The sequence below is a fragment of the Podospora pseudoanserina genome, chromosome 6 (genome assembly GCF_035222485.1).
Source record: "Podospora pseudoanserina strain CBS 124.78 chromosome 6, whole genome shotgun sequence".
NCBI classification, from domain to species: Eukaryota; Fungi; Ascomycota; class Sordariomycetes; order Sordariales; family Podosporaceae; genus Podospora; species Podospora pseudoanserina.
This window is the reverse complement of record NC_085925.1, coordinates 1,975,547-1,997,681: the sequence shown is the minus strand read 5'-3', so window position 1 is coordinate 1,997,681 and position 22,135 is coordinate 1,975,547. Positions and strand designations below refer to the sequence as shown.

General features: G+C 54.3%; 6 protein-coding genes across 6 annotated transcripts; 3 read left to right on the top strand and 3 right to left on the bottom strand.

Moving 5' to 3' along the window:
- Positions 1 to 298: 298 nt before the first annotated feature.
- On the bottom strand, positions 299 to 4,303 carry QC764_601570 (uncharacterized protein). Its single transcript, XM_062948673.1, has 3 exons — positions 3,602 to 4,303; positions 1,087 to 3,509; positions 299 to 929 (listed from the first exon to the last, which is right to left on the bottom strand). The coding sequence occupies exons 1-3, from the start codon at positions 3,719 to 3,721 to the stop codon at positions 680 to 682; spliced, it is 2,793 nt and encodes a 930-aa protein (XP_062797585.1). The 5' UTR covers positions 3,722 to 4,303; the 3' UTR covers positions 299 to 679.
- A 245-nt stretch (positions 4,304 to 4,548) lies between these two features.
- UBC2 (Ubiquitin-conjugating enzyme E2 2) lies at positions 4,549 to 10,635 on the bottom strand. The gene is made up of 5 exons (XM_062948674.1): positions 5,977 to 10,635; positions 5,680 to 5,919; positions 5,538 to 5,602; positions 5,244 to 5,468; positions 4,549 to 5,160 (listed from the first exon to the last, which is right to left on the bottom strand). Exons 2-5 carry the CDS (start codon positions 5,719 to 5,721, stop codon positions 5,037 to 5,039), a joined length of 456 nt encoding a protein of 151 aa, XP_062797583.1. The 5' UTR covers positions 5,722 to 5,919; positions 5,977 to 10,635; the 3' UTR covers positions 4,549 to 5,036.
- QC764_601590 (uncharacterized protein) lies at positions 5,642 to 7,985 on the top strand (the record flags this gene model as incomplete). The annotated part of the gene is made up of 3 exons (XM_062948675.1): positions 5,642 to 6,709; positions 6,781 to 7,725; positions 7,788 to 7,985. Exons 1-3 carry the CDS (start codon positions 6,566 to 6,568, stop codon positions 7,983 to 7,985), a joined length of 1,287 nt encoding a protein of 428 aa, XP_062797584.1. The 5' UTR covers positions 5,642 to 6,565.
- On the top strand, positions 8,355 to 10,810 carry QC764_601600 (uncharacterized protein; the record flags this gene model as incomplete). The annotated part of the gene is made up of 3 exons (XM_062948676.1): positions 8,355 to 8,689; positions 8,756 to 9,065; positions 9,133 to 10,810. The coding sequence occupies 3 exons, from the start codon at positions 8,355 to 8,357 to the stop codon at positions 10,090 to 10,092; spliced, it is 1,605 nt and encodes a 534-aa protein (XP_062797582.1). The 3' UTR covers positions 10,093 to 10,810.
- Positions 10,811 to 11,707: 897 nt separating this feature from the next.
- Positions 11,708 to 19,150, bottom strand: QC764_601620 (uncharacterized protein; the record flags this gene model as incomplete). Its single annotated transcript, XM_062948677.1, has 4 exons — positions 18,935 to 19,150; positions 16,373 to 18,913; positions 14,213 to 16,213; positions 11,708 to 14,154 (listed from the first exon to the last, which is right to left on the bottom strand). The coding sequence occupies exons 3-4, from the start codon at positions 14,283 to 14,285 to the stop codon at positions 11,708 to 11,710; spliced, it is 2,520 nt and encodes an 839-aa protein (XP_062797581.1). The 5' UTR covers positions 14,286 to 16,213; positions 16,373 to 18,913; positions 18,935 to 19,150.
- Positions 18,835 to 21,844, top strand: QC764_601630 (uncharacterized protein; the record flags this gene model as incomplete). The annotated part of the gene is made up of 4 exons (XM_062948678.1): positions 18,835 to 18,919; positions 18,941 to 19,001; positions 19,057 to 19,544; positions 19,599 to 21,844. 4 exons carry the CDS (start codon positions 18,835 to 18,837, stop codon positions 21,842 to 21,844), a joined length of 2,880 nt encoding a protein of 959 aa, XP_062797580.1.
- Positions 21,845 to 22,135: the final 291 nt, after the last annotated feature.

The window sequence follows — 22,135 nt, the reverse complement described above, 5'->3', positions numbered from 1 at the left end:
TGTGATTTGGATGAGTTGTATCGAATGTGTCGAGGTATTTCTTTCGGCTCTTTGGAGCAACTGTACGATGTTTTGGGAAAGGAGAAGGTGTCACGGCGATGGCCCAGATAGGTGTGATTGCTATCTGATTACTCAACACGATTTGAATGAAACATGGAATAAACATGAAACGAGAAAAGAAAAAAAAAGGAAGGCAGGGTATAACTCTCAAACTGCGCAGATCATTTCATCCGTATTCACACACACACACACATCATGTGAAAGCCAAGAGCCAAAGCCAAATAATGCCTGCCTTTATGCCCACCATGTCCGTTCCATGCAAAGTTCATATTTCATATTTACCAACACCCCGGCCACCTCCCCTCCCCCTCCCCCTTCTTCCCCTTCTATATGTCTACATCAATCATCAAATTTATACCTTTCACTTCCCTTCCCTTTCCTCTCTTCCTCCCAATTTTGTACTAGTTATTTCCCCACATAAGTCATCATCAACATCCAAACCAACCGTTTGTCCAGATATTTACCACCCCCCTGCCCTTTACCACCCCTCCCCTTACTCATCATCAACTCCACACACACACTGTTACTTACCCCCTGTAACCATCATCATCGTCATCATCATCATCACTTCCAGCTCCACCTCACCCTCGAACCATCCCCCCTTTTCCCCTCGTCAAATCTACGACTTGTTAAAAAACCAGCTCGACCTCTTATTCTCAACCGGAGCATTCTGCTGCTGCAAGCTGGCAATCGTAGGATTACTAGAAACAGTCGTCGTAGTATTGTTGTCACCTCCGCCACGAAGCGGCTTGGCGATTCGGCTGCCAATGTTGAAGCCACCGAGGCCAGTCGGCGAGCCCAGCCCCCTTGTGCTTCCGGCCTTCGCCGCCTCGAGCCGGTCTTTGACGGCGGCGAGCTGCACCTCGAATCTGTAGCAGTACAAAAGTGATTAGTATATACATCGCCCTCGCAAACGGGTTGTGCACCGAGACCGAGATCGTGTCCGTTCTCGGCCGCTGCTTTTTAAGTGTGCAAACACAACAATAATCATCAACAACAACAACATCATAGGTAGAAGGAACGCACTTGTGGTTCGCCTGCGCCATCTTCTCCTGGCTCTCCTGCAGCAAGCTCTCCAAGCTCTGGATCCTCTCGTTGCGCGCAATCAGCTTGCGCTCCGCAATCGCCACCTCCTTCTTCAGCGCCGAGTTCTGCTCCACCAGCTGCCTCTGCACCTGCGTGAGCTGCTCCAGGTTGCGCTCCAGAAACGCCATCTTCTTCTGCTGTGCCCGGTTGTTGCTGCTCCGGAGCACATTGTTGTACTGCTCGCGAGTCTCATCCAAGGAGATTTCGAGCTCCACCACGCGCTCGCACCGGTTCTGGAGGTCGCGCATAAGACTCTTCTTCATCACGTCAAACTCAGCCAGCTGCTGCTGCACCGTCTTGCCGTTGGCCATGGGCACCGCCCCGTTGGACTTGACCCGGCGTTGGAGGTCATCAACGAGAGCCTTGAGCTTCTCGTTCTCCGCCACGCGGACGTTGAGGTCGGTCCGGAGACCCTCGACGAGCTCGGCTTGTGTGTTGGACTTGTCGGACAGCGTCTTGGCGAGAAGGGCCTTAACCTCCTCCTTGTCGGCCTCATCCAGGTTCCTGGACAAGATGTCCTCGTGCTCTTGTTGGAGAGCAGTCAGCTTGGCCTCCAGCTCCTGTCTCTTTTGCACTTCGGCCTCGGTGGAGGCAGCACTGAAGCTAGACAGCTCGGCCTGTCGTACGAAACCCTGCACCTCCAAGAGCTTCTCCCTGAGGGCCTTGAGGTCGTCAGGGGGGACAGGGTCGCCACTCGAGGCAATCTCGAAGAGGGCGTCTAGTTGCGCGATCGCATCGGCGACGGATCGCTCGTTGTCGCTAAACACATCCCCGCTGAGATCGAAGCCGGCAAGCATCTTGGCCATCTTCTCCGCCTTCTTCTTCTCCTTCTCATCCAGGACGGCACTGGTCTCCTTGGCGCTCATCTTCATGTCAAGCATCTGCTGCTTGAGCTCGTCCAGCTCGGCGGTAAGCTCCGAGTTGGCATCCTTGAGCCCGTCCATGGTGATCTGAGCCTCCTTATTCTCGAATGCTAACCTTTCCAGCTGCATCTTGAACTCGTTAGACTCGCTGATCAACCTTTCGTTTTCCTTTCCGAGCTTTCCATCGTGCTCCTTGATGATGGCAAGCTCCTCCTTTGTCTCACGGAGTTGTCTCTCAATGGCGGCAGCATGTGTCTCCTTTTCGGCAAGCTGGTCCTGGAGCTCATTCTCCCGGCGCAAGAACTCTTCTCGTTCATCCTTGTCCAGAGGGAGGCTTGGTGTCCCAGATCTCTCGGCAGCAGAAGGCGTTTCAGCACCGGTACGCTCCAGTAATCGGGAAGGTGTTGCGGGCCGGGCCGGCCTTGAATCTGCCTTTGTGCCTGATACTCTGTCTTCCAAAAGGGGTGGGACCCACCTCTCCTTTGGCACGGCGTCGCCGGCACGCCATAACTGTACTTCGCTCTGCAGGTCGGCAATATAATTCTCAAAGGTTGTGATTTGGTTCTTGGCCTTGGCCACCATTTGCTTGAGTTCGGCAGGGCTGAGCTCGGCGTTGACCTTGGCCTTGTTTTTGATGGATTTGGCGCGCATGCCGAAGCGGAGCGTGCTGAGTGTCTCGGCATCGTTGTAACTGGAAGGGGAGCAGTTGATAATGAGGGTCGTCCGACTGTTACCACCCAGAGATTCCTGTAGAATCCGGGTGAGTTTTGAGTCTCTGTAAGGAACGTGTGATGATTTGCCGTCCGTCAAGGCGTTGATGACCATGCCGAGGGCACTCAAACTCTTGTTGATCTTTTTGGCTTCCTCCAGCGTTTGTCCGCTGGCGCCCGTCTTGCCAACCTTTTCACTACCGGCCAAATCGACTAAGAAGAGCTGACCACTCTTGGCCGAGCCGGTTTCGACATTCTTCTGGGTGATGGTGACGACGAAGATGGAATGCGATCGAGAAGACTCCTGGTTCATGTTGGTCGCCGCGACAGCTCTGGCGTTGCCGCCTCTCCTCATCACTTCGAAGACTTCCTGCACACTCGATACGTAAATCTCCAGCAGCCCCTTGACGTAGACACCCCTGCTCTTCTCCTCGTGGACTGGCAGGTTGTCGTTTTGTGGCTGCAACAGATCGCGGATGCGCTCCATGTAGATCTCCATGTAGCTGACGCGCACTGTATACTCGATATTGGCCGGGCTCGACATGATCTGGGAGAAAATCTGCTCGATGATTCTTGGAATCACACCCTTTCCACTTTCGTCGTCGATGTTGGTACCCATCATGGTGTACGATTTACCGGCACCGGTCTGACCATAGGCGAAGACGGTACCATTGTAACCGTTGAGGATATCGTCGACGGTGGGCTTGATGGAAAAGTCGAAAATGTCTGATTGCTTGCATGACATATCAAAGACACGGTCAAACGTGAAGGAGCCCTGCGCTTCCTTGGACTGGAGAAGCGTTGCATATTAGCACAGATGCAGATATGCCGGGTGGCGGTGCGCGGCCTCGAAGCAGCAACAATGCGTTGTGGTGTACTCACATCGACAGTGCAGGTGTCTGGGCCTTGAAAGGTGACAATGGGCTGACCGCCCGACTCGATTTCCACCCGATTTTGCGGGCGAAACCGAGCCACGACCTTGATGCTATTTGCGTTCGACATAATGGCAGTCCGCTTCCCGCGCTCCCGGGAAGCGCAAGTTCATGGAAGGAAAAGCAGATGCGGGTGTTGAAAAAATAAAAAATAAAAAATAAAAAGTGGCGGCGAGGGCGGCGATATCGGCAGAAGCGAGCGTCTGTGTGGCTACGTTTCTTCAAGAGTTGTCGACGGTAGTATTGGTTGTTGTAGTTGTTGTTGTTGTTTGTGGAAAGTCAGGTCGTCGTCAGGTGCCTGGGACTGCGAAGTGAACGTATGTGGTGTGGGTTGCTAGTGGTGGTTGGGTCCCAGATCGGCAAATCAGAGATGACAGGATGCGGTCCGCTAGAAAAGCAATACCGGACGTCGTCGTCGTATCGTCTGGTGAAGGCGAGAGTGGGCAGTGATCCTGAAACGAGGGTTATCTGAGTTCTGCTGTTAGGTAGTTCAAAGTTCTAGAAGAACGTCAGGGACCGGTGGGGTATGTCAAGGCGGTCAGGGGCAGAGGAGGGGGAGAGAAGGCCGAGGCGAGTCACCACTGGACAGATGGATGGATGACAAACTCGAGGCTGAATGACGCGCTAATGGTTCACGGTCTTGGGGCGTGTTTCAACGGGCAATGCATGCCTTGAAAATGGCCCCTGCCACTCTGCCCAACACTAGACGTGGGTCTCTTGCCGGCCGATTGCAGCAGGCAGCATTGCAGATGACAGCCTCACGACAGCCTGCCACCATTAACCGTCAGTACCAGCTCAATGCGAGCCACTTCTGCCGACATCTGCAAGCCAGCTCCCGTGCCTCGCGAGTACAGACGGAAAGCCCCTGTAATTGTATGGTGGGCCGAGCTTACCATGGCATTGTCTCGGGAAGCTAGTAAGAGTGGGCATCTGGAGTACCTCTACCAGAACGATGAGAAGCAAATGGTTCCAAGGCACTTAAAATCACCGCTTGTAGGCTTTGTTGCTTAGACTGATATCAGATTATATGCGTGCGGGGCCCAACTCCGTACAAACCCCGCCCTTGCCTATGCCTCCCAACCTGTTGTAGTCCCTAACAAAATCAAGCTCCCTCTCACTTTGACAACCACACGCCCTTGCGAGCAATAGACCAAGTTATTTGTTGCACGAACCAAACGCCTGACAAAACGAATATGCCTTTGCCTGCCAGAATGCTGTTGAAAACACACAAATCCCCACTCGAAGGTGGCCAAAAACACCGCAAACTCCGGTTTGTAGTCCTAATCCCATGACACCGCCGAAAACAGCCCCCAATATATCGAGCATCAGTAGGGGCAGCTGCTGTTCAGCTCGTCCAATCCACTTCCATTAACCAACCTATGACTTTAGTCTTCCCAGCTCTTCTCCACCGTCTCCCTGACTCTTTTCGTGTACTCCTTACGGTTGTCCTTGTACAAATTGGAAGCTTCGACGTTCGCTGGGGATCCCGTGTTCGGGTCGTTGAGCAAACTGTACCCAAGCCGTGTCAGCCATTACCATCCAGTCAAGCTCCCTGCTGTGTCCGCCATGTCCACCTGTAACCTTCCACGAACCTTTGAATACTCGTAAGAACAGCCGCGACATCGTACGTGGGACTCCAGCGATTCTGGAGGATATCCAAGCAGAGTTCGCCGGTGGCGTAGACGTTGGGATGGAACATCTGGCTGATGAACTTGACCGAGGGCGGCTTGTTGGGATACTGTTCTTCGAAATGCATCACGAGTCTAAAGGTTCCGTCTTCGAATGGAGTATCGGCGGGTCCAATAATGACGGCATTCCTGATGATGGGTTGGTTGGTAATCCAGTTCGCTGATGGACTTGGGTTGGCGGTGAAGAGCTTTACTCACCAAGTCATCACATTGTCTGGAACCGGAGAAGCAGAAACGCCAGCGGGAGGGTCGGTTTGCATGCGCTGAAAATCGAAAGCCGAAGGTTAGCATCGCGAAACACGTCTTCTTCATGCTGGAGGTGTTGGTAGAGTCGCCGTACCTTGAAGTCTCGCATGAGACGTCTGCGGGCTGCCGTCGACATGTTTTCCAGAAAGACGCAGGATGACACTCGATGGTGTAGGTAGGAGAGGTCTCCAGCGATGGGTAAGGAAAGTTGATGGTAGCTTGTGGCTGTCTCGGCGCGTGAGAAATCAGTGGGGAGGGCGTCCAGCAGTGGGTTGATTATGGTATGTCAACGACGATGGGGTGCGGAACCGGCGGCGGAGAGTGAAGAAGCTCTGTTCTGGGTGTCAGTGGATGGGTGCCATTGTCGAGTGTCGAGTGGGGCATTTCTTATCGATTAGCTATGTGCATTTAGGTGACTCTGGCCAATCATAATTGAACCGTTGCTTAACGAAAGGCATTGGCACGTGCGATCAAAGACCCAGAGCCACCAACTGGGCGTCTTCGGCGCCACTGAAAAGGCCGCTGTAGATCGGTGTTTTCTCTCTGCTTCATCTGGTAAATTATGCTTCCTATGTTTGGCCCTGGCCTTCTTCGGTCTACCTAGCTTCTTGAAAGTATCAACAGGACAGCCGCTGCAACAAACCGTTACATCTCAACGAACTCTCCAAAGCTTTAAGGCATCCCGGCACCCCCAACTCCATGGCGGGGCTGTTTCCCCGGCACCTCCATCATAGTCCCCACCTCCGCAAAACTCCCCGTGCACATCCCGTCAGTCCGTCACAAGCCGAGGAGTGCCGCATGTGTGCCAGTGCTGGCGGTGCTCTTTAAAGAAGCTGGCCCTCGGGAAGGGCGACCGTTTCCGATCATGTCTTGTCCACAAGTGATTTTCCCCTCGTTGCCTCTGGTCCTGGTCTAGCCTTCCTGTCTTGTCAGTCATTGCATTTAGCTTTCCGTTGAGCGAACTCTCTGCCACATCCATCATGACGGTAATGATGTCAAGGGCGCTACGCCTGTCGCCGCAACTTAAAAGCGGCTCGGCTCGGCTGTTTTCTTCACAAGCTTGCCTTCGCAAGGAGATTCGAGACGCATACATATTGAGCGCTTCCCGCACACCAACAGGAAAGGTATGTCTTTATGAGTGTGCTACGAAGCTTCAGGTGATGCTCGTATGACGTTCTAATACGAGCTTGTGCAGTTCAACGGCGCTTTCCTGAATGTTAGCGGGCCACAGCTCGGCGCCGTCGCCATCAAGTCTGCCATCGAGAAGTCAAAGGTGCCCGTCGACAAGATCACGGATGTCTACATGGGCAATGTCCTCCAGGCCTCGGTTGGGCAGGCCCCGGCGCGCCAGGCCGCCATCTTTGCCGGACTCCCTCCCTCCGTCGAAGCTATCACCATCAACAAGGTCTGCGCTTCTGGTCTGAAGGCTGTGGCATTTGCGGCGCAAAACATCCAGCTGGGTCTGGCCGAGGCTCAGGTTGCCGGCGGCTTCGAGAACATGTCGAGAGTACCATACTACGTGCCCCGCGCGAGCAACCTGCCTCCGTTTGGTCATGTCAAGATGGAGGACGGTCTCATCAAGGATGGTCTTACCGACGTCTATGACCAGTTCCACATGGGCAACTGCGCCGAGAACACGGTGAAGAAGTACAAGCTCACCCGCGAGGAGCAAGATAAATATGCGATCCAGTCCTACGAGAGATCACAGGCCGCCTGGAAGGCTGGTGCCTTTGCTGATGAGATTGCGCCGGTTACTGTCAAGGGCAAGAAGGGCGACGTCATCGTTGGCGAGGATGAGGGGTACCTCGATATCAAGCTCGACAAGGTTCCCACGCTCAAGCCCGCCTTCGTCCGTGACGGAACTGGCACCGTGACTGCCGCGAACTCGTCGACTCTCAACGATGGTGCCAGTGCCCTTGTGCTCGGCAGCAAGGAGATTGCGCAGCAGTACGGCTCCGGCTCAAGAGTTCTCGCGCGCATTGTCAGCTCCGCCGATGCTGCCCTGGACCCCATTGATTTCCCTGTCGCTCCGGCCAAGGCTGTTCCCATTGCTCTGGAAAGGGCTGGCATCACCAAGGACCAGGTGGCTGTGTGGGAGTTCAACGAGGCGTTCGCCGCCGTGATCAAGGCTAACGAGAAGGTAAGGAAGCCCGTTGTTAAACCATCCCCACGAGTTCGTGCGTTCCACTAACAGCCAGGTAGATTCTGGGGTTGGAGGGTGCGAGGGTGAACCCTGTTGGTGGAGCGATTTCGCTGGGCCATGCGCTGGGCAGCTCAGGTTCGCGCATTCTCACCACCTTGCTTCACCAGCTGAAGCCCGGTGAGTACGGTGTTGCGGCTATCTGCAACGGCGGAGGTGCCGCGACAGCGATGGTTGTGCAGAGAATCGAGTCTGTATGAGTATGATGATAATGCTGTCATGAAACGATTGATCCAACGGCATGTGATGAATCACACGGGAATGGTTGGCGTGGAAAAGTGTATATAGCAGGGTTAGGGTTGGCCACAGACAGCCGTGGCCTGCATTGTCTTTCAACTGAGTGGATCTGATTCACTTGTTTAATTCCCACCGCCCTGGCTTAGAATCTACTCAGCCATATTCATTGCTATTGTTGTCCCAAACCACCAACACCCATCACACAACCTTGTAATATTCTCCACTTTTCAACATTGATGTGGCCTACGCAGCAATGAACCGCCAAGTCGCGCCTTGAGTGCCACCCAAAAGCACTTTCACTCACTTACTAACTCACCTCCTCATCGCCCATCATGAGTCTTGCAATCCAATTCCTGACCAAGATTCGCGGCTTTGCCCTCGAGGCAGACGGCGCCAGCCTCAAAGACTGGCTGCAGGTCGAGAACGATGTCCCGGATATATACTACAACCTGGCGCACGAGATCAGATCAAACTATCCAGACAACGGGAGCGACGCCCTCGAGAAATTCGTCGACAATTGTCTTCCAGAGGAAGATAACGTGCCAGAGGGGAAGGGGTCGCCGTGGCCGGGGTTTAATTCCTTCATCAAGGACTACCTCGAGTACTGGCGCGATGTGAACTTTGATGATGTTGTCAATGTTTACACTAGGCTCAGTGAGCTGTTAATGTAGGTAACCCTTTCCTTTTTTTTTTTTGGTTTCAAGAAGAGGAAACTGATGGAAAATGACAACAGATCATGCGCCAACGCGCTTGCTAATCCGACCTATGGTGTTATGCTCCTTCCGACGAGCATGGCCTTGTCGGAATCCCTGTCGAAGCTGGTTATGAGCCTGACTAGACAGCCGGAGGTTCTAGCGTTGATAGAAGGGGATGAGACGGGTGACGGGGAGAGCAAGTCGGTTGTTGAGATGGCGGCGGATATTATCCAAAAGTTTTTCACGTCTTGTCTGGGTGACCGCTCCAGCACGAGATGGGCACCGCCGAAGGGGAAAAAGGTGGCGGTTTATCTCTTTGCGAATCTAACTCTTAAACTCCTCTTTGCCGTAAGCTCCCTCTTCCCCCCTAATGTTTTTTTTTTCCACCGTAGCTCCTGACCTTTTTTATATTCAGTGCGAAAAATCTCACCTCGCCGTCCAAATGTTCACCAACCTCTCCACCTCTGGCCCAGCCCTGGCCTTGTACCCGGCCTCGCAGAGGGTAACCTTCCTCTACTACCTCGGCCGCTTCAACTTTGACAACGCGCACTACTTTCGCGCGCACATGTGCCTCGAGGAGGCCTACAGGCAGTGCCACACCTCCTTTCTCAAACACCGGCGCCAGATTCTCACTTGGTGGATCCCCTCCAACATGCTCTGCGGCCGGTTCCCGTCAGTGAACCTCCTCTCCCGGCCGGACGCGGCTGGGTTTGGGGAGGTTTTCCTCCCGATATGCCGGGCGGTGAGGTCGGGGAATTTTGTGGCGTTTCGGGCGGCGTTAGAGGGGAAGAGGGAGTGGTTGTGGGAGAAGGGGTTGTATCTGGTTTTTCTGTATCGTCTCAAGCCCTTGCTTTGGAGGTCGCTGACGAGGAAGACGTTTCTGTTGAGGTCGGGGATGATGGATGATGCGGTGGGGGGGAAGGGGGGGGAGGGTAATAAGGCTGCTTCGTTGGCTTTTGAGGATGTGGTGACTACGGCGACGTATGTGCAGAGATTGCTCGAGGGGTATACTCGGGCCGGATTTGGGGAACTTGTCCCTCCGCCGGGGGGGCCGAAGTACTTGATGCCGTCCGAGGGGTTGATTTTTGGGAATAAGAAGCCGGATGTGGACAGTGTCGAGAGTGTTGTTGCGGGCTTGGTTTACGGGGGGTTGCTGCAGGGGTTTATTGCGAGGCAGCAGGGGAAGTTTGCGGTGGAGGGGGCGAAGAGGTACGGGGGGAATGCGGTCAGGGCTGGGTGGCCTGGGGTGTATGAAGCGCTTGGGCAGAGGTTTAGGGAGAGCTGGGAGGAGGGGCTGGAGGCTGCGGATAGGGGGGAGGGGGAGGTGGTGGGGGAGTTTGGGGAGTGTCCTGGTTGGGTGAGGGATTCGAGCTGAGATACTCGGCTTTCTTGGTAGGGGAATGGGATTTTGGTTGAGTATGGTTGGTTAGAGTTCATGAGGGTTAAGGATGGTGGTGTGGGTGACGGGGATTGTGGAAGGTGAGGTGATGGCGAGGAGCTTGTGTGGTCGATGAGGTGAATGAAAGACCAAGGAGAACTATCTCTGATGATTTTGTATGACACAGCACGGGAGTAATGATAACACAGCATTTGACCATGGGGGCTTTTACGAGGTTGTGGCTTGAGGTTGTGACACCTGCACTGCTTTATGTCTATTTAGATGACCAAGCTGCTGGACAGCACGAGGCTCATGATGCCAATCGGATCTTGGGGCAATGTTGTGGATACGGGGAATAGGGGTTACTAGACAGCATACGAGCGTTCGAATGTCGGGTGTCTAATCAGGGATTTTAAGGCTTGTCCCCGGAGGCATGTGGATCGGATACGGGTGCTTTTGATGTCTGTTCATCAAGACCTTTCCTGTCCAACGAGCATTCCGCATGTTGGGAAGCCTGTTCAAAGGTGTGGTAGTTAGAGGTTCACCACCCTCTAACTGCCGTGGAACATGGGGATAGAATCCAACATTAGGTTGTGAGTTGGTGCGTACAAGAAAGAGCCGCGCGTCCAAGGTGGGAACAGAAGGGTTAAGTAATCATCACCAAACAGCTCTGTCATCAATGAGTGATGGAAGGGGAAGGGTGGTAGACTAGCAACGTTGTATACATTTGCGTGTGAGATGTGTAAAGCAAGATACTGCAGAGTGTCGTAGATCTGCAACCGCGAACATGTGTGGTTTATTTTTGGAAATTTGTGTGTGTGTGTGTGTGTGTGTGTGTGTGTGTGTGTGTGTGTAGGTACCGTAGACAGATGGTGGGTGGGTGGGTGGTGCGGTGTGGCTGGTTTGGTCCTTCATGGTGTAAGCGGGATGAGAAGAGGTGTCATTTTGCACTACTGCCGAGATGGAGTGGCTCGTGGGAGATGGGAGTCGGAGCCGGGTGGTACCCTCCTTTGGTTTGACCCTGATTTTAGGTGCTGGAGGGTTCTCGAAGGGAGTTGCATGTAGATAGGTAGGCAGGTGCTCAATGGGGGGTATTGTGAATATTTCGTTTAAAGATGATGTGGTTTGACGGCTGCTGTTTATCACGTAGTCCCTCATGTTTCGGTGTACTTCTAGAAGGCCGGATTTCATCCATTGATAGTCCAAAATACTTTCCCTCGAGTCTTGATGTTGCTGGCGCCAGAAACCAGGCCGTATCAGAATTGCATGTTTCCCTCAGAGATATCACAGTCGGTGTATAGCTCTCACAATGCATTTAAAACCCATAATATTCATACCATTCCTCCCAATTCAGCTATTTACTACTGCTGCTGTTCCCCTATCTCAATTGTACAAGTCAAACTGTACATTTCTCCCACAATACACCCCCCGTTGGATTCATCCCCGGGGTATAATACTTCTCCAATCGTACCAAAAAAAAAAACCAAAAAGTAAAAGCCAAAAGCCAAAACCCACCAATAACACCCCATTTTTTTCATGTTCACACAATACAGGATATAACAATCCAAGAACTCCATAAACTCCCTATCCCAATAGCGGACGGACGGATGTCTCAAACCATCCACGCCAACCACCCCACCACCACCCCCAACAACATCCCCCGGCTGATCCCAACCGCCACCCCTCCATCCTCCTCATCCTCCCCCTCCACAACCCCCGTAGCAGCAGCAACCCCCCCTCCCCTCCCCCCGGGCGTGATAACAACCGTAGGCCCAAAAGGAAACCCCATCGTCGTCGTCCCGACCACAACCCCCTCCGGCCCAATGGTGATCACCTCCCCTCCAACAGTAGTGGTAACCGTCCTATCCCCCATCCCCCCCGCCGCCGCCGGCCCGATAGTATACGTAGTCTGCTTCACCACCACCACGCTCGCCCCAATCTTGGTGATAGTCGCGCCCCCAGCAACGACATACTGCGTCTCCCCCGGCCTTGCAGCACTCCCCCCAAGCGTGATCGTCCCATGCGCCGTCACACCCCCAGGACCAAAAGTAATGACATCACCCCCTATAGTCGTCGTCGAGACGGTGCTACCATAAGTTATCGTACTCCCAGAAATGACGGCCAAGGTGGGGCCAATGGCAGTGATAAGCTCCCCTCCCACCACCACGACCTCTGTCGGAACAGGAGCAGCAGGGAGGTTGAGGGTTTGCGACCCGGCAGCGATCGCCGTGGGGCCGATGGTGAATGTCTCGTCGTTGACTACGGCGATGGTGGAGGTGGGGGAGAAGGTGTAAGTTGATCCGCCGATTATCACCCGGGACGAGGTCAGGATTACTTCTACGCCACGTAAGGAGGTCGTGGTGGGCGTGGGGGGGTAGTACACCCCTCCTCCTGTGGCCGTGACGCGGTCGATGGTTGTGTCTGCGCCTACCACCCTTGTTGGGTCGATCGTAAAGGTCTCGCCCGAGACGATGACGACTTGGGTTTTTTTCGTCGTGTTGTCTTTGATTGTGTTGTCGTTTATGACGATGGCGGTTGGTTGGATTATTACTGTTACCGGGGAGCGGGTTATGGTTGCTGAGCGGGACTCTTCGATGGGTTGGGGTCTGTTTGGGTTGTTTGGGTTGTTTGGGTTGTTTGGGTTGGAGGGATTGCTGGGGTTGTTTGGGCTGCTCGGGCTGTTGTTAGGATTGCTTGGGTTGTTCGGATTGCTCGGGTTGTTAGGGCTAGGATTATTGGGCTCAGAGCCGTACGACGGCGTCGAGATGGGAGAAGCAGCGCCATCTTCCGTGAGGGACTCATGATGAGCTTGAGTCCGTGGCGGTTGGGTAACACCATAATTAGGTGGCTTCATGGAGGTGTAAATCACAGCCGGGTTCTTGTCCGTCGTGACAAAAGTGACAGTGTTGGGCACAGTGCTTGTCTGTGGTCCATAGCCCCAGGGATAAGACGTGGACGCTGTGACCGTCACAAAACAAGGTGTGTTCTCTTCTCCGGTGCTTGTAGACGAGCATCGCGAGACGGTCAACCTGGGTGGTGACGGGACACACGATGAAACCGGCGGGGTCGAGATGGGGGGATACTCAGGCGTGTAATCCTCAGGGTTGCCAAACCAAGTCAGCGTGCTTGTGTAAACAATCGACCATACCGTAGGGGGAATAGTCAAGTCTGAAGGTTGGCAAAAGCTAAGAGTGGCTGTGGGCGTAGAGATATGTGGTGTAGTTTGGTTGGGGTACAGCACCGACGTCACAAAGGTCGAGTTGGAGTACCCGTTCCACGTCGATGTAGATGTGGTAGCGGGATTACCATGCCCCAGGTCGATTTCCGTGACGATTGCGGTTACTACACTTTTTGACGTCCTTACTGGAGGACCGGCAGGACGGCCACCTCCCGGAATACCTGGTATCACGGGTGCTGGTGCGGGCGCCGGTTCCGGTTCCGGCTCCGGCTCCTGCTCTTCTGGTGCTGGCGTCTCTTGCATGGGATCGCCCAGATCAATATTCTGAACCCCATCTTGCGGGGCCGCGACCGGGGCTGGGATGGCAGGGGGCCTTGTTGGCGGCGTCCTGATCGGAGGAGATATAATCAATGTTGTCGTTTCGACTGGCGGCGGACCTCTGACGGTCCCCAAATTCGGCACAACTGATACCCTGGTCGGGAGCACAGTCCGTGTGAAGGCGTTGGTGTCGGTCGTCAGCGTCCCACCTGAGCCATATTCCCCCGGATACACATACTCCTCCTCTGCTGGCGTAGGCTGCGCGTTCGATGCGGCAGTCAGCCTCAAAAGACCCCCGCCAAGTACAGTAACTTCCTCCTCATCGTCCACCCCGATGGTCTCATCAAGCTCGATAATGCCCGCAGCTGATACCCCAGGTCGAGGCGGCCCTATTGGCGGCACTTTCTTGGTGGTTGTGAAGGTAGTAGGTGTGCCAGGCAAGTCTATTGGTGTTGGTGGTGGATCAGGAGTTGATGTGATGACTGGTGTTGTTGGTTCTGATATTGGTGTTGTGGCGTTCTGGACGACATCGACACCTGCTCCATCTTGCCTCCTGAACCGAGCTGTTCGTCTTCCATTAGAACAAAAGGCTCACCACCCATGATGAGAGCGTCAACTCACCTTCAACTCCATTGTTGAGGCCAGCGCCAGAGAGCGCCGCGATCGAAAGCAGCAACCGCCTACTCCCAACCATGCTGCTATATCGTGGGGGATCGTATGCTGAGGGAAAAAAAGCTTCACAGTTTGCCACGAGGACCAATCTATCGTTGAGTGATGATGATGTAGGGCCCTGTCCACCTCATCCATGCACCTCAGCCGCGGTATCGGTATACTGACATCAGGACACTGAAACCATGGCGCCTCGAAGGGGGGGAATAGAAAGCAGCACTGTTCGAGATATGTTGGAAAAAGGCCACGGGAACTGGGGTGGATGTCGAACACAAAACACAACGTCCTGCAAGGGATTCGGGAGTCGGACGGGTATTATCCAAGCCCTGAGACAACACAACCACCCGGCGTCTGTCCACCGCGCATCAAAATGATTGCTGTGTAAATCGCTTCCCCGGCATGCCACAAGATCCAAGATTGATTGAAAGGTCTTTTCCTCCTCACACACGCTCCGTTTTCCACAACGCTAGGTTTGAGCCTAATAACAACACTGTGGGACGATCATTTGGAAAGCTGCCGGGCCAGCCACGACGAGCAAGAGGGTCAAGGCTGGGCAAGTAGGAAGAGAAAGAGAGAGAGAGAGATCCGGGGGTGAAAAGGCTTGCCAAGGGCCGATGGACAAGCAAGGGGCAACGAAGCACCCGATGGAGGGACAAGGGTATTTTCTCCCCCCTGCTCGGCCAGCCATGCCAGCCCACTCCGAGGGGACGGGACTTGAGTGAATCGGGTCAAGATCCACGATTGGCCAGTTTCTTGGCCCCAGACCTGCCAGCTACCGGTTGACACGGGAGCGCGGGAGGAGAAGAGGCTGGACCGACTTGGGCCCAGCGCTGACCGTTTTGATTCAAGTGAAAAGACGTTCGATAAGGTAAAAATGCTTGGCTCTTGAAAACAAAAGAAAATGTTCCGAGCCTTGTCTGTTTCTGTCCTCTGGTCCAACATCTCATAACGTCGCCATCGACGACCACGTCCCATCACAGTTTCCCAAAACAGCCCTCCCTCTCACCCCCCGAACGGAAGGCTCTCCGCGTGGTGGCTATCTATCATGCAGCAACAGGTTCGTGGTTGAGTCGGGGAAAAACGAGAGGGACGATGGCTGGCTCGGGCTGGGCCGGAAGGGCAAGTTAATAAATGATGCGCATACTACTGGCTCAGTTGGATGGCAACCTCCCAGGTCGGCGACTCGTTTAATGTCAGCTACAGCCCGAAATCAGTGTAACCGAACGATGGAATCGAAGTCCACCCTGCCCAGACCTGCCGAGCACCACATTGGGGAGGCAGTACCAGACTCTACTCCCTCCGCAACCCTCTGGCGCTGGTCGTGCTGGCAACCTGCGTTATTCCCGTACCTGCGCCCTCTGTGTCCCCCCTTCACCCTCTCATAGCCAGCTGTATGGCACTGCTGCAACCACAAAAGACGCGGTTTTTGGTTCAGAGGGGGCATTTCGGTCCGCCCACCCTCGATCCCACAGCTGCAACGATAGGCAGAGGCGGCCGGGCAGCTACATATGCCCCTTTTTCTTCTGCGTTCATCATTATCTCTCCCATAGAACTTGGTATCGTTTGACGTTGACAACACCGTGCAGAAACATCAGAATGGGGTACAATCTTATCATGTTCATGCTCTCCTTCGGGGCCTTCCTCCGTAGTGCTGAGCTGGTGGGGATGATAACGTGCGCAAAGCAGATCGACATCTGGAGAAGCCTGACTAGGGTCCACGGTGGCCTCCTTGGCTTTCTTGGCTGAGCTCGGCAATTGACAGACCTTTCGACACACGGGGCCAGAAGACGGCGAGAAAAGCTGCCGGTCAGCCGACAGGGGGAATCGGGATATGCATCTCGATATCTGGCAAGAGGAATTGTGGCGTCTGCTAGACTCCCGCAACTCCGCTGAGGCTTGTGCCCGCCCTGTCTGTTTTGGGTTGTGAGCTACATACAATCATATGTCTTGAATCTGCGAGGGCACAACCAGTCAGAGTTGTCTCAACAGAATGCTGACCGTGTTTGGAATGAGAGGATCCTGTCTGAGGCATTGAGCCGCCAGTTATCTCGGTTGTTTGTTTAACGGGGGTTTTGGACCCATGGTACCGAGTAACATCAAAAAATGCCATACCGCGTAAAACGTAAAACGGTTCCCCCATTCCCTTTGCGACTCACGTTACAATGGGTAGCAGACCGTCTCGTAGCCAATGAGCTGCACGGGCAAGCGAGAGTAGAAAAACGACCGATGCATAACAAAGTCAGCAGCTGAGCTGAGAGAGTTTCAGAGATTTCTTGGATGTGTGAGAGCTTGGTGTCTGGAATGACGAAGCTCGACAGCATTTCTGACCAGCAGTTCATGACGAGTGACTGCCGGAGGTGAGCCGCATGTATGGCTGAACGCCAGAGAAGACGAAACGCCTTCCTGTTTGGGCACCAGTAACTGAAAACGCACCGCAGGTCGAGGTGGTGACGGCTTCATCGACAAACCTGCTTCTTCAGGCCTGACGGGGTCCGCGATGGGCAGGTCGTGCAGGCTTTTGCCGTCCTCTAGAGCCGGCACCACGCCAACAAATGTCGAGATTGTTTTGCCGCCGTCTTGGGTGGCCAGTGCGGTGGGCAGAGAGCAATCAACAGAAAGCGTCATGTGCTGGGCCGGTGTGGATGGTCCGGACTCTCTGGTGGCCTAAAGGGAAAGGTTTGGTTGCGAGGTGGCTCGGTAAAATAGGTGGTATCGAATTTAGCCAGAGTGACCCCTCGCCTTCTGTAAGTGGTGAAATAGATTGCCTCTGCCGTGTTTGATGCATCCTCGGTTCCTCTCTCTCATGCCAGCCAAACAGCGGCACTAAGGTCCGTGAGGATGGAGGGCTTCATTGCCACCGATATTTGACCAATATAACAGCCATTGCTTGTCGCTGTAGCCCGTGTGGGAGGTTGAGGTGTGTCGTCGATAACCGCCAGTGGAACCTTGAGAGTGAGTTTGGGAACCGGGGCCTCATGTCCATAAAAGATAGGCCTAGCTCGAAACGCATGAGTTGATCGGTTGCTTTTTTAGCTCAAGCTTGGCTGCCTGTTTCGCTGTTGAAGTAAGGCATTCCCAATCTTGAGGGTTCGAAACCAAGGCGAGCTACTGTCCGGCACTTGCGATTCCCAAGATTCACAAGCGAGGTCCCTATCTCGATCCCGGCGGCGGCGCCGGTGGTGGTGGCAATGGCTGTTGTACAGAGTACAGAGTTCTTCTCGTGTGAGACTTGCAGAATGGTATCACGATGCTCTCTTCTTCGTAAAGGATGAGAAATTGAAGTCCGATGCTAGAGCATTTTATCAAGTGCCCTGATGCCTGCTAGTCAGTAAAAACGGCGCGCTCGCTCCAGCGTTCGTTGGAGAGCTCCACCGAGGTGAGGCTAAGATTGGGATTCCAGCTCTGCCATGTTTTTCCACCCGTTGTTTCCCCACACTCTGTGAGCGGCGCGGCGACGATATCGATCATGGATTCTGGGCGGGCTGGCCGGTGGTGTGCGAGTCTGGCGGTTGTGAGTGGCTGATCTGGGGCTTCGGCTGGGGAGGTTTCTAGAGCAGGGCGGGGGCACAGAAAGAACGATTTCATGCACATCAGACGAACCCTGTCAAGGAGTGAAAAAAGGACGTCGTCGAGATTAGATCAGCCACCTGGAGATCTGACGGCGGTCGCAGCCACGTGCCGGGGTTCGCGATTCTCAGACATGGCTGAGGACATCATTTCGCTGGGCAATTAACTGACGGCTTTCCCACAGCAAAAGTGCCGGGCTAGGTGCGGGACTTCGGAGGAACAAACGGACGGGTGCATGCGTTGTTGATAGAGGATTAGAGGATTCCAAGCATTCTCAGCGCTTTTAGCAGTCCCCTGTCGCTTCGCTGTCCTAGGTGTACCGTCTTTCGGAAAGGCGGGGGGGTTTCGTTTTGCTCTGACGGAACTTTTCAGAATGATGGACTGGGTGAGAATGTCACCCAAGGAAGGAAGGGAGGACCACCACCTCAGGGCATTCCAGTGCTGCCAATTCCACCCGCTCTCGCTTTCTCCGTCAACACCTATCTCAAACCTACTCACAGGCCTGGGCCACGTTGGACCCCCATAGCCGGGTCGACTGCAGTGCTGATCGCTGGTCTCTTGTTTTCCGACTGACATTCCCTATTTCCCGCCGTCTCATCATTCGTCCCGCCAGACGCAAAGAGACGCAGAGACGCAGACACGGTGCGCCCGCATACCGGGTGTGTGTTCCCTTATCCTCCACTCTCCCTCTCGTCTTGCTCCCCCCTTGTTGGCCCCCTACCCCAGGCCCTGAGTGAAACCTGCCTTTGCCTTGCCTTGTCTACTGACGGCTGAGCCTATCCATCCATCTATCCACCCACCTACCTTACCCATTACTCACTGCCTTCTTCCAATCCTCACCTGCCCGGGCCTGCCAAAAAAGACTAACAACGGCCTGTAGTCCATGGCACAACAAGAAGACGTCGCAAATGTCCTAGGACCGCTGCTCTCGTGACAGACCGTCGTTGCCCGCGCGCGCACCCCTTCCCCAGCGCCGTCAGATCGGGTCAGGGTAGGGTGCTGCTACAATGCGGTTGCCCTGTCGTTCGACCGCTGTCATCTGTGACATCTTGCTGCTGCTGTCCGCGTCACGACTCGCTGCTGCTGCTGCTGCTGCTGCTGCTGCTACTGCTGACGATGCCGCTGCCACCAAGCCACCGGCTGCTCCTCTCTGGATCCAGCCTTCTGGAGAATGGTTTGTGTCATGACTCCCCTCTGCGTTAGGTAGTCACTGCTGACACTGCTGGCAGGTATGGTATCGACGGCACATGGTCCAATTTTATGTTTGTGATAGGCTCGCCCGCCGAGATTGTCTACCTCACGCCATCGACGGCCTTGTCGGAAATCTGGACGATATCTAGCGGTGGCTGTCATCCGGTTCAAATCTGCATCAATGCTCGGGGTGGTGTCTTCAACTCCTCGCTGTCGGAGTCATGGCAGCCATTGGGGGCTTGGAAGCTGGGCATGAACCACACGGGAATGGGGGGGAATGGTGATTATGGGTTGGAAACCTTGGGGTTCGTCAACACGCTGACTTCGGTGTCGACGCTCCTCGAGAACACATTGGTGGCCGCCATCAACGACACGCAGTATTACAGCGGCTTTATTGGGCTTGGTGTCACGCCTGGGAAGTTCGGCTCCAATGTCTCGACTCCTTTTATCCCTCAGCTTGCCCAGGTGTATGGCGCTATTCCCAGTCATAGTTATGGGTACACCGCCGGCGCCTACTACCGAGAGAGTAAGTTGTCATGTGCGGAAAAGATATCACCAACACGTACTAACACTATTCAAGATGGCAAGAAGGGCAGTGGCACAGTTGCCTCTCTGGTTCTGGGGGGGTACGATAGGCTTCGATTCGTCCCTCACGGCAACAACTTTGCCCTCGATCCGATCACGCGACTTCCTCTTGTTCGCCTGCGTGGTGTGACGGCGCAAATCACAGACGAGGACAAGGCCCTGGCTGCTAATTGGACATCAACAAGTCGGACGTTGGTCAATATGGATGATTCCATCGAGGCTTTCATTGACTCTTCCACACCGTACCTGTGGCTGCCGACCGAAGTATGCGACCGTTTTGCTGATGCTCTCAATCTAACATGGAGGGAGGATCTCGGGTTGTACACTTTTACAGGCGGAGGGGAACAGTACACGCGCTTTCAAAACGACGAGTCTTTGTCCTTCACCTTCACCCTTTCGAGCTTTGACAACACCGACAACTTTGGGCAACCGTTTAATGTTCCGGGCGTGGTCAACATCACGATTCCGTCGGCGGCGTTTGCGCAGTTATTACGTTACCCTTTCAGAAACGTCATTCAATGGGGCGAATCAAGCATCCCGTATTTCCCGCTGAAGCGTTCGACTACCGAGGTCAACAATAATACCTATATCATTGGTCGGGCGTTTATGCAGGAGGCATACATCATTACTACTTACGATAAGAGCATGTTCTCGCTTCACCAGGCGTTGTTTCCCGAGGCGGCCTCGAGCAATTACTCACTTGAAGCCATCGCAAGGCCACCGGATAGCCCGTACCCGGAATTCACAAGCGCGCCTGCGCCGACTGGGACGAATAACAGACTGGGGACTGGCCAGACGGTTGGTATCGTGTTCAGCGCCTTCATCACAGGAAGTATTTTGGGGGGTCTGATATGGTTTTGCTGCCGTCGGAAAAGGTCAAAGCAAAACTCTCAAAATTCCGAGACAGACGAGGACAAACGCGAGGCTCACGTCACAGAAGAGGAGGAGCCACAGAGTCCAGTCAAGAAGGTGTTTTCGTTGATCATCAGGAGGAAGAGATCAAGGAAACCAGAAATTCACGAAGTGCACAACAACAGCGCCCAACCCGTCGAGGTTGGGGCAGACGGAGAAAACCAGGTGTACGAAATGCCTGTACCGCCGGAACCGGTTGAGCTGGACAGCCATGATCTTGGGGATGACGAGACCGACGTTGGGATAGATAGTGCCCAGGGAATGAGCGAATATGAGCTCACTCAGCGGAAACTGGAAAGGCAGATGAGGGGGCCGGTGCCGACTTATACACCCACGTCAACAACGCACATGACGATACCGACGGGGGTGATGCAGCAAGAAAAGTCCATGCAGGACGTGAGCCGAGTTGCTCATTACCGACCGCCAGATACGCCCTCGCCGGCGTCGTCGCCGACGTATGCGAATAGCGACTCGTTTCCGAATTCGTTGCCGTCACCGATGACGCCGCATGGGGACTGGGCGGGGAGGATGTTTGATTTGCCTTCTCCTATGACGGTTGCTCCGCCGCCGTTGCATTTATACCCCCCTTCCCAGCAACACCACCACCACCACCACAACAGGACTTCGGACCCTGCTGGCTCGAGTTATTCACCTGTTTCCCCAACCTCGGCTCAGACGTTTGCCCCTTCGTCGGTGTCGATGAGTCGGTCGGATTCAAATGATGGGGTATCGCCCACATCGCTGACATCGTCAGTGAGGTTACCGCCGCCGTCGTTTCAAAGAACACCGATTAACAACTCCCAGATTGTCTGTTTGGGACCGTTGCCGGAACATATCGAGCTGCCTACTCAACGTCCACCCCAACCACCGACGCCGACTACTAGAGTTTTTGACTCGAACGGGCAGCCGGTCGATGGAGGGGTGTCGCCTGTGTCGCCGACTTCTCCTTTGCCGCTTCCGCCGGGGAGGTTAGGGGGAGGGCATTATCGCTCTGAGAATAATGGGAGTAGTGAGACGTTGGGGAGTAATTTTACCGAGGAGGAGGCGGGGGAGATGATTCTGGGGAGGGGGGGGAATACGATACAACCAACACAAGGGGAGCAGCAGCAGAGAAAGAGATTGGGACAGGTGCCTCAGAGGATAAGTCTGTTGCAGCCGCAGCCGCCGCAGCCACCGATGGGAGGGAGAGGGGGGGGGCAAGAGGAGGATGATGACAATGACATGCCGAATAGTCCGCAGAGCATGGAGCGGATAGAGGGACGGGATGGGTTGATTCATGTGCCGCAGGTGGCGGATAAGAGGTATAGTTGGGAGGAGGGGAGTGGGTGATGAAAGGGGGGATAAGTACATATGGGATCATTAGTTTGTGGGGGGGGGGTTGATATACCTACCGGGGCTTTGCGATGTTTTGTTGTTTTGGTTTTTGAAGTCCGGATATTTATTGTATGGCGTTTGGCGCCTGCCAGCGGGGACAAGCACATGCCTCGCATAAACAATCTGTTGCCACCCCACCCGTGTTTGGGACGGTTGGGCTAGATTGGGATAGCGAAAATTTTGGGATTTGGGTAACGATCTTTTTTTTTTTTTTTTTTTGTCTTCTAGGGGAAGGGGAAAATATAT

Excerpts from the sequence above, each read along its gene's own strand:
- QC764_601570 (XM_062948673.1), bottom strand. The coding sequence starts at position 3,721 with ATGTCGAACGCAAATAGCATCAAGGTCGTGGCTCGGTTTCGCCCGCAA. Across the intron at positions 3,510-3,601 it reads CAGACACCTGCACTGTCGAT|TCCAAGGAAGCGCAGGGCTC; the intron begins GTGAGTACACCA and ends ACGCTTCTCCAG. Across the intron at positions 930-1,086 it reads ATGGCGCAGGCGAACCACAA|ATTCGAGGTGCAGCTCGCCG; the intron begins GTGCGTTCCTTC and ends GTACTGCTACAG.
- UBC2 (XM_062948674.1), bottom strand. The coding sequence starts at position 5,721 with ATGTCGACGGCAGCCCGCAGACGTCTCATGCGAGACTTCAAG. Across the intron at positions 5,603-5,679 it reads GTCTCATGCGAGACTTCAAG|CGCATGCAAACCGACCCTCC; the intron begins GTACGGCGACTC and ends TTCGATTTTCAG. Across the intron at positions 5,161-5,243 it reads GTTCTTACGAGTATTCAAAG|TTTGCTCAACGACCCGAACA; the intron begins GTTCGTGGAAGG and ends GCTTGGGTACAG.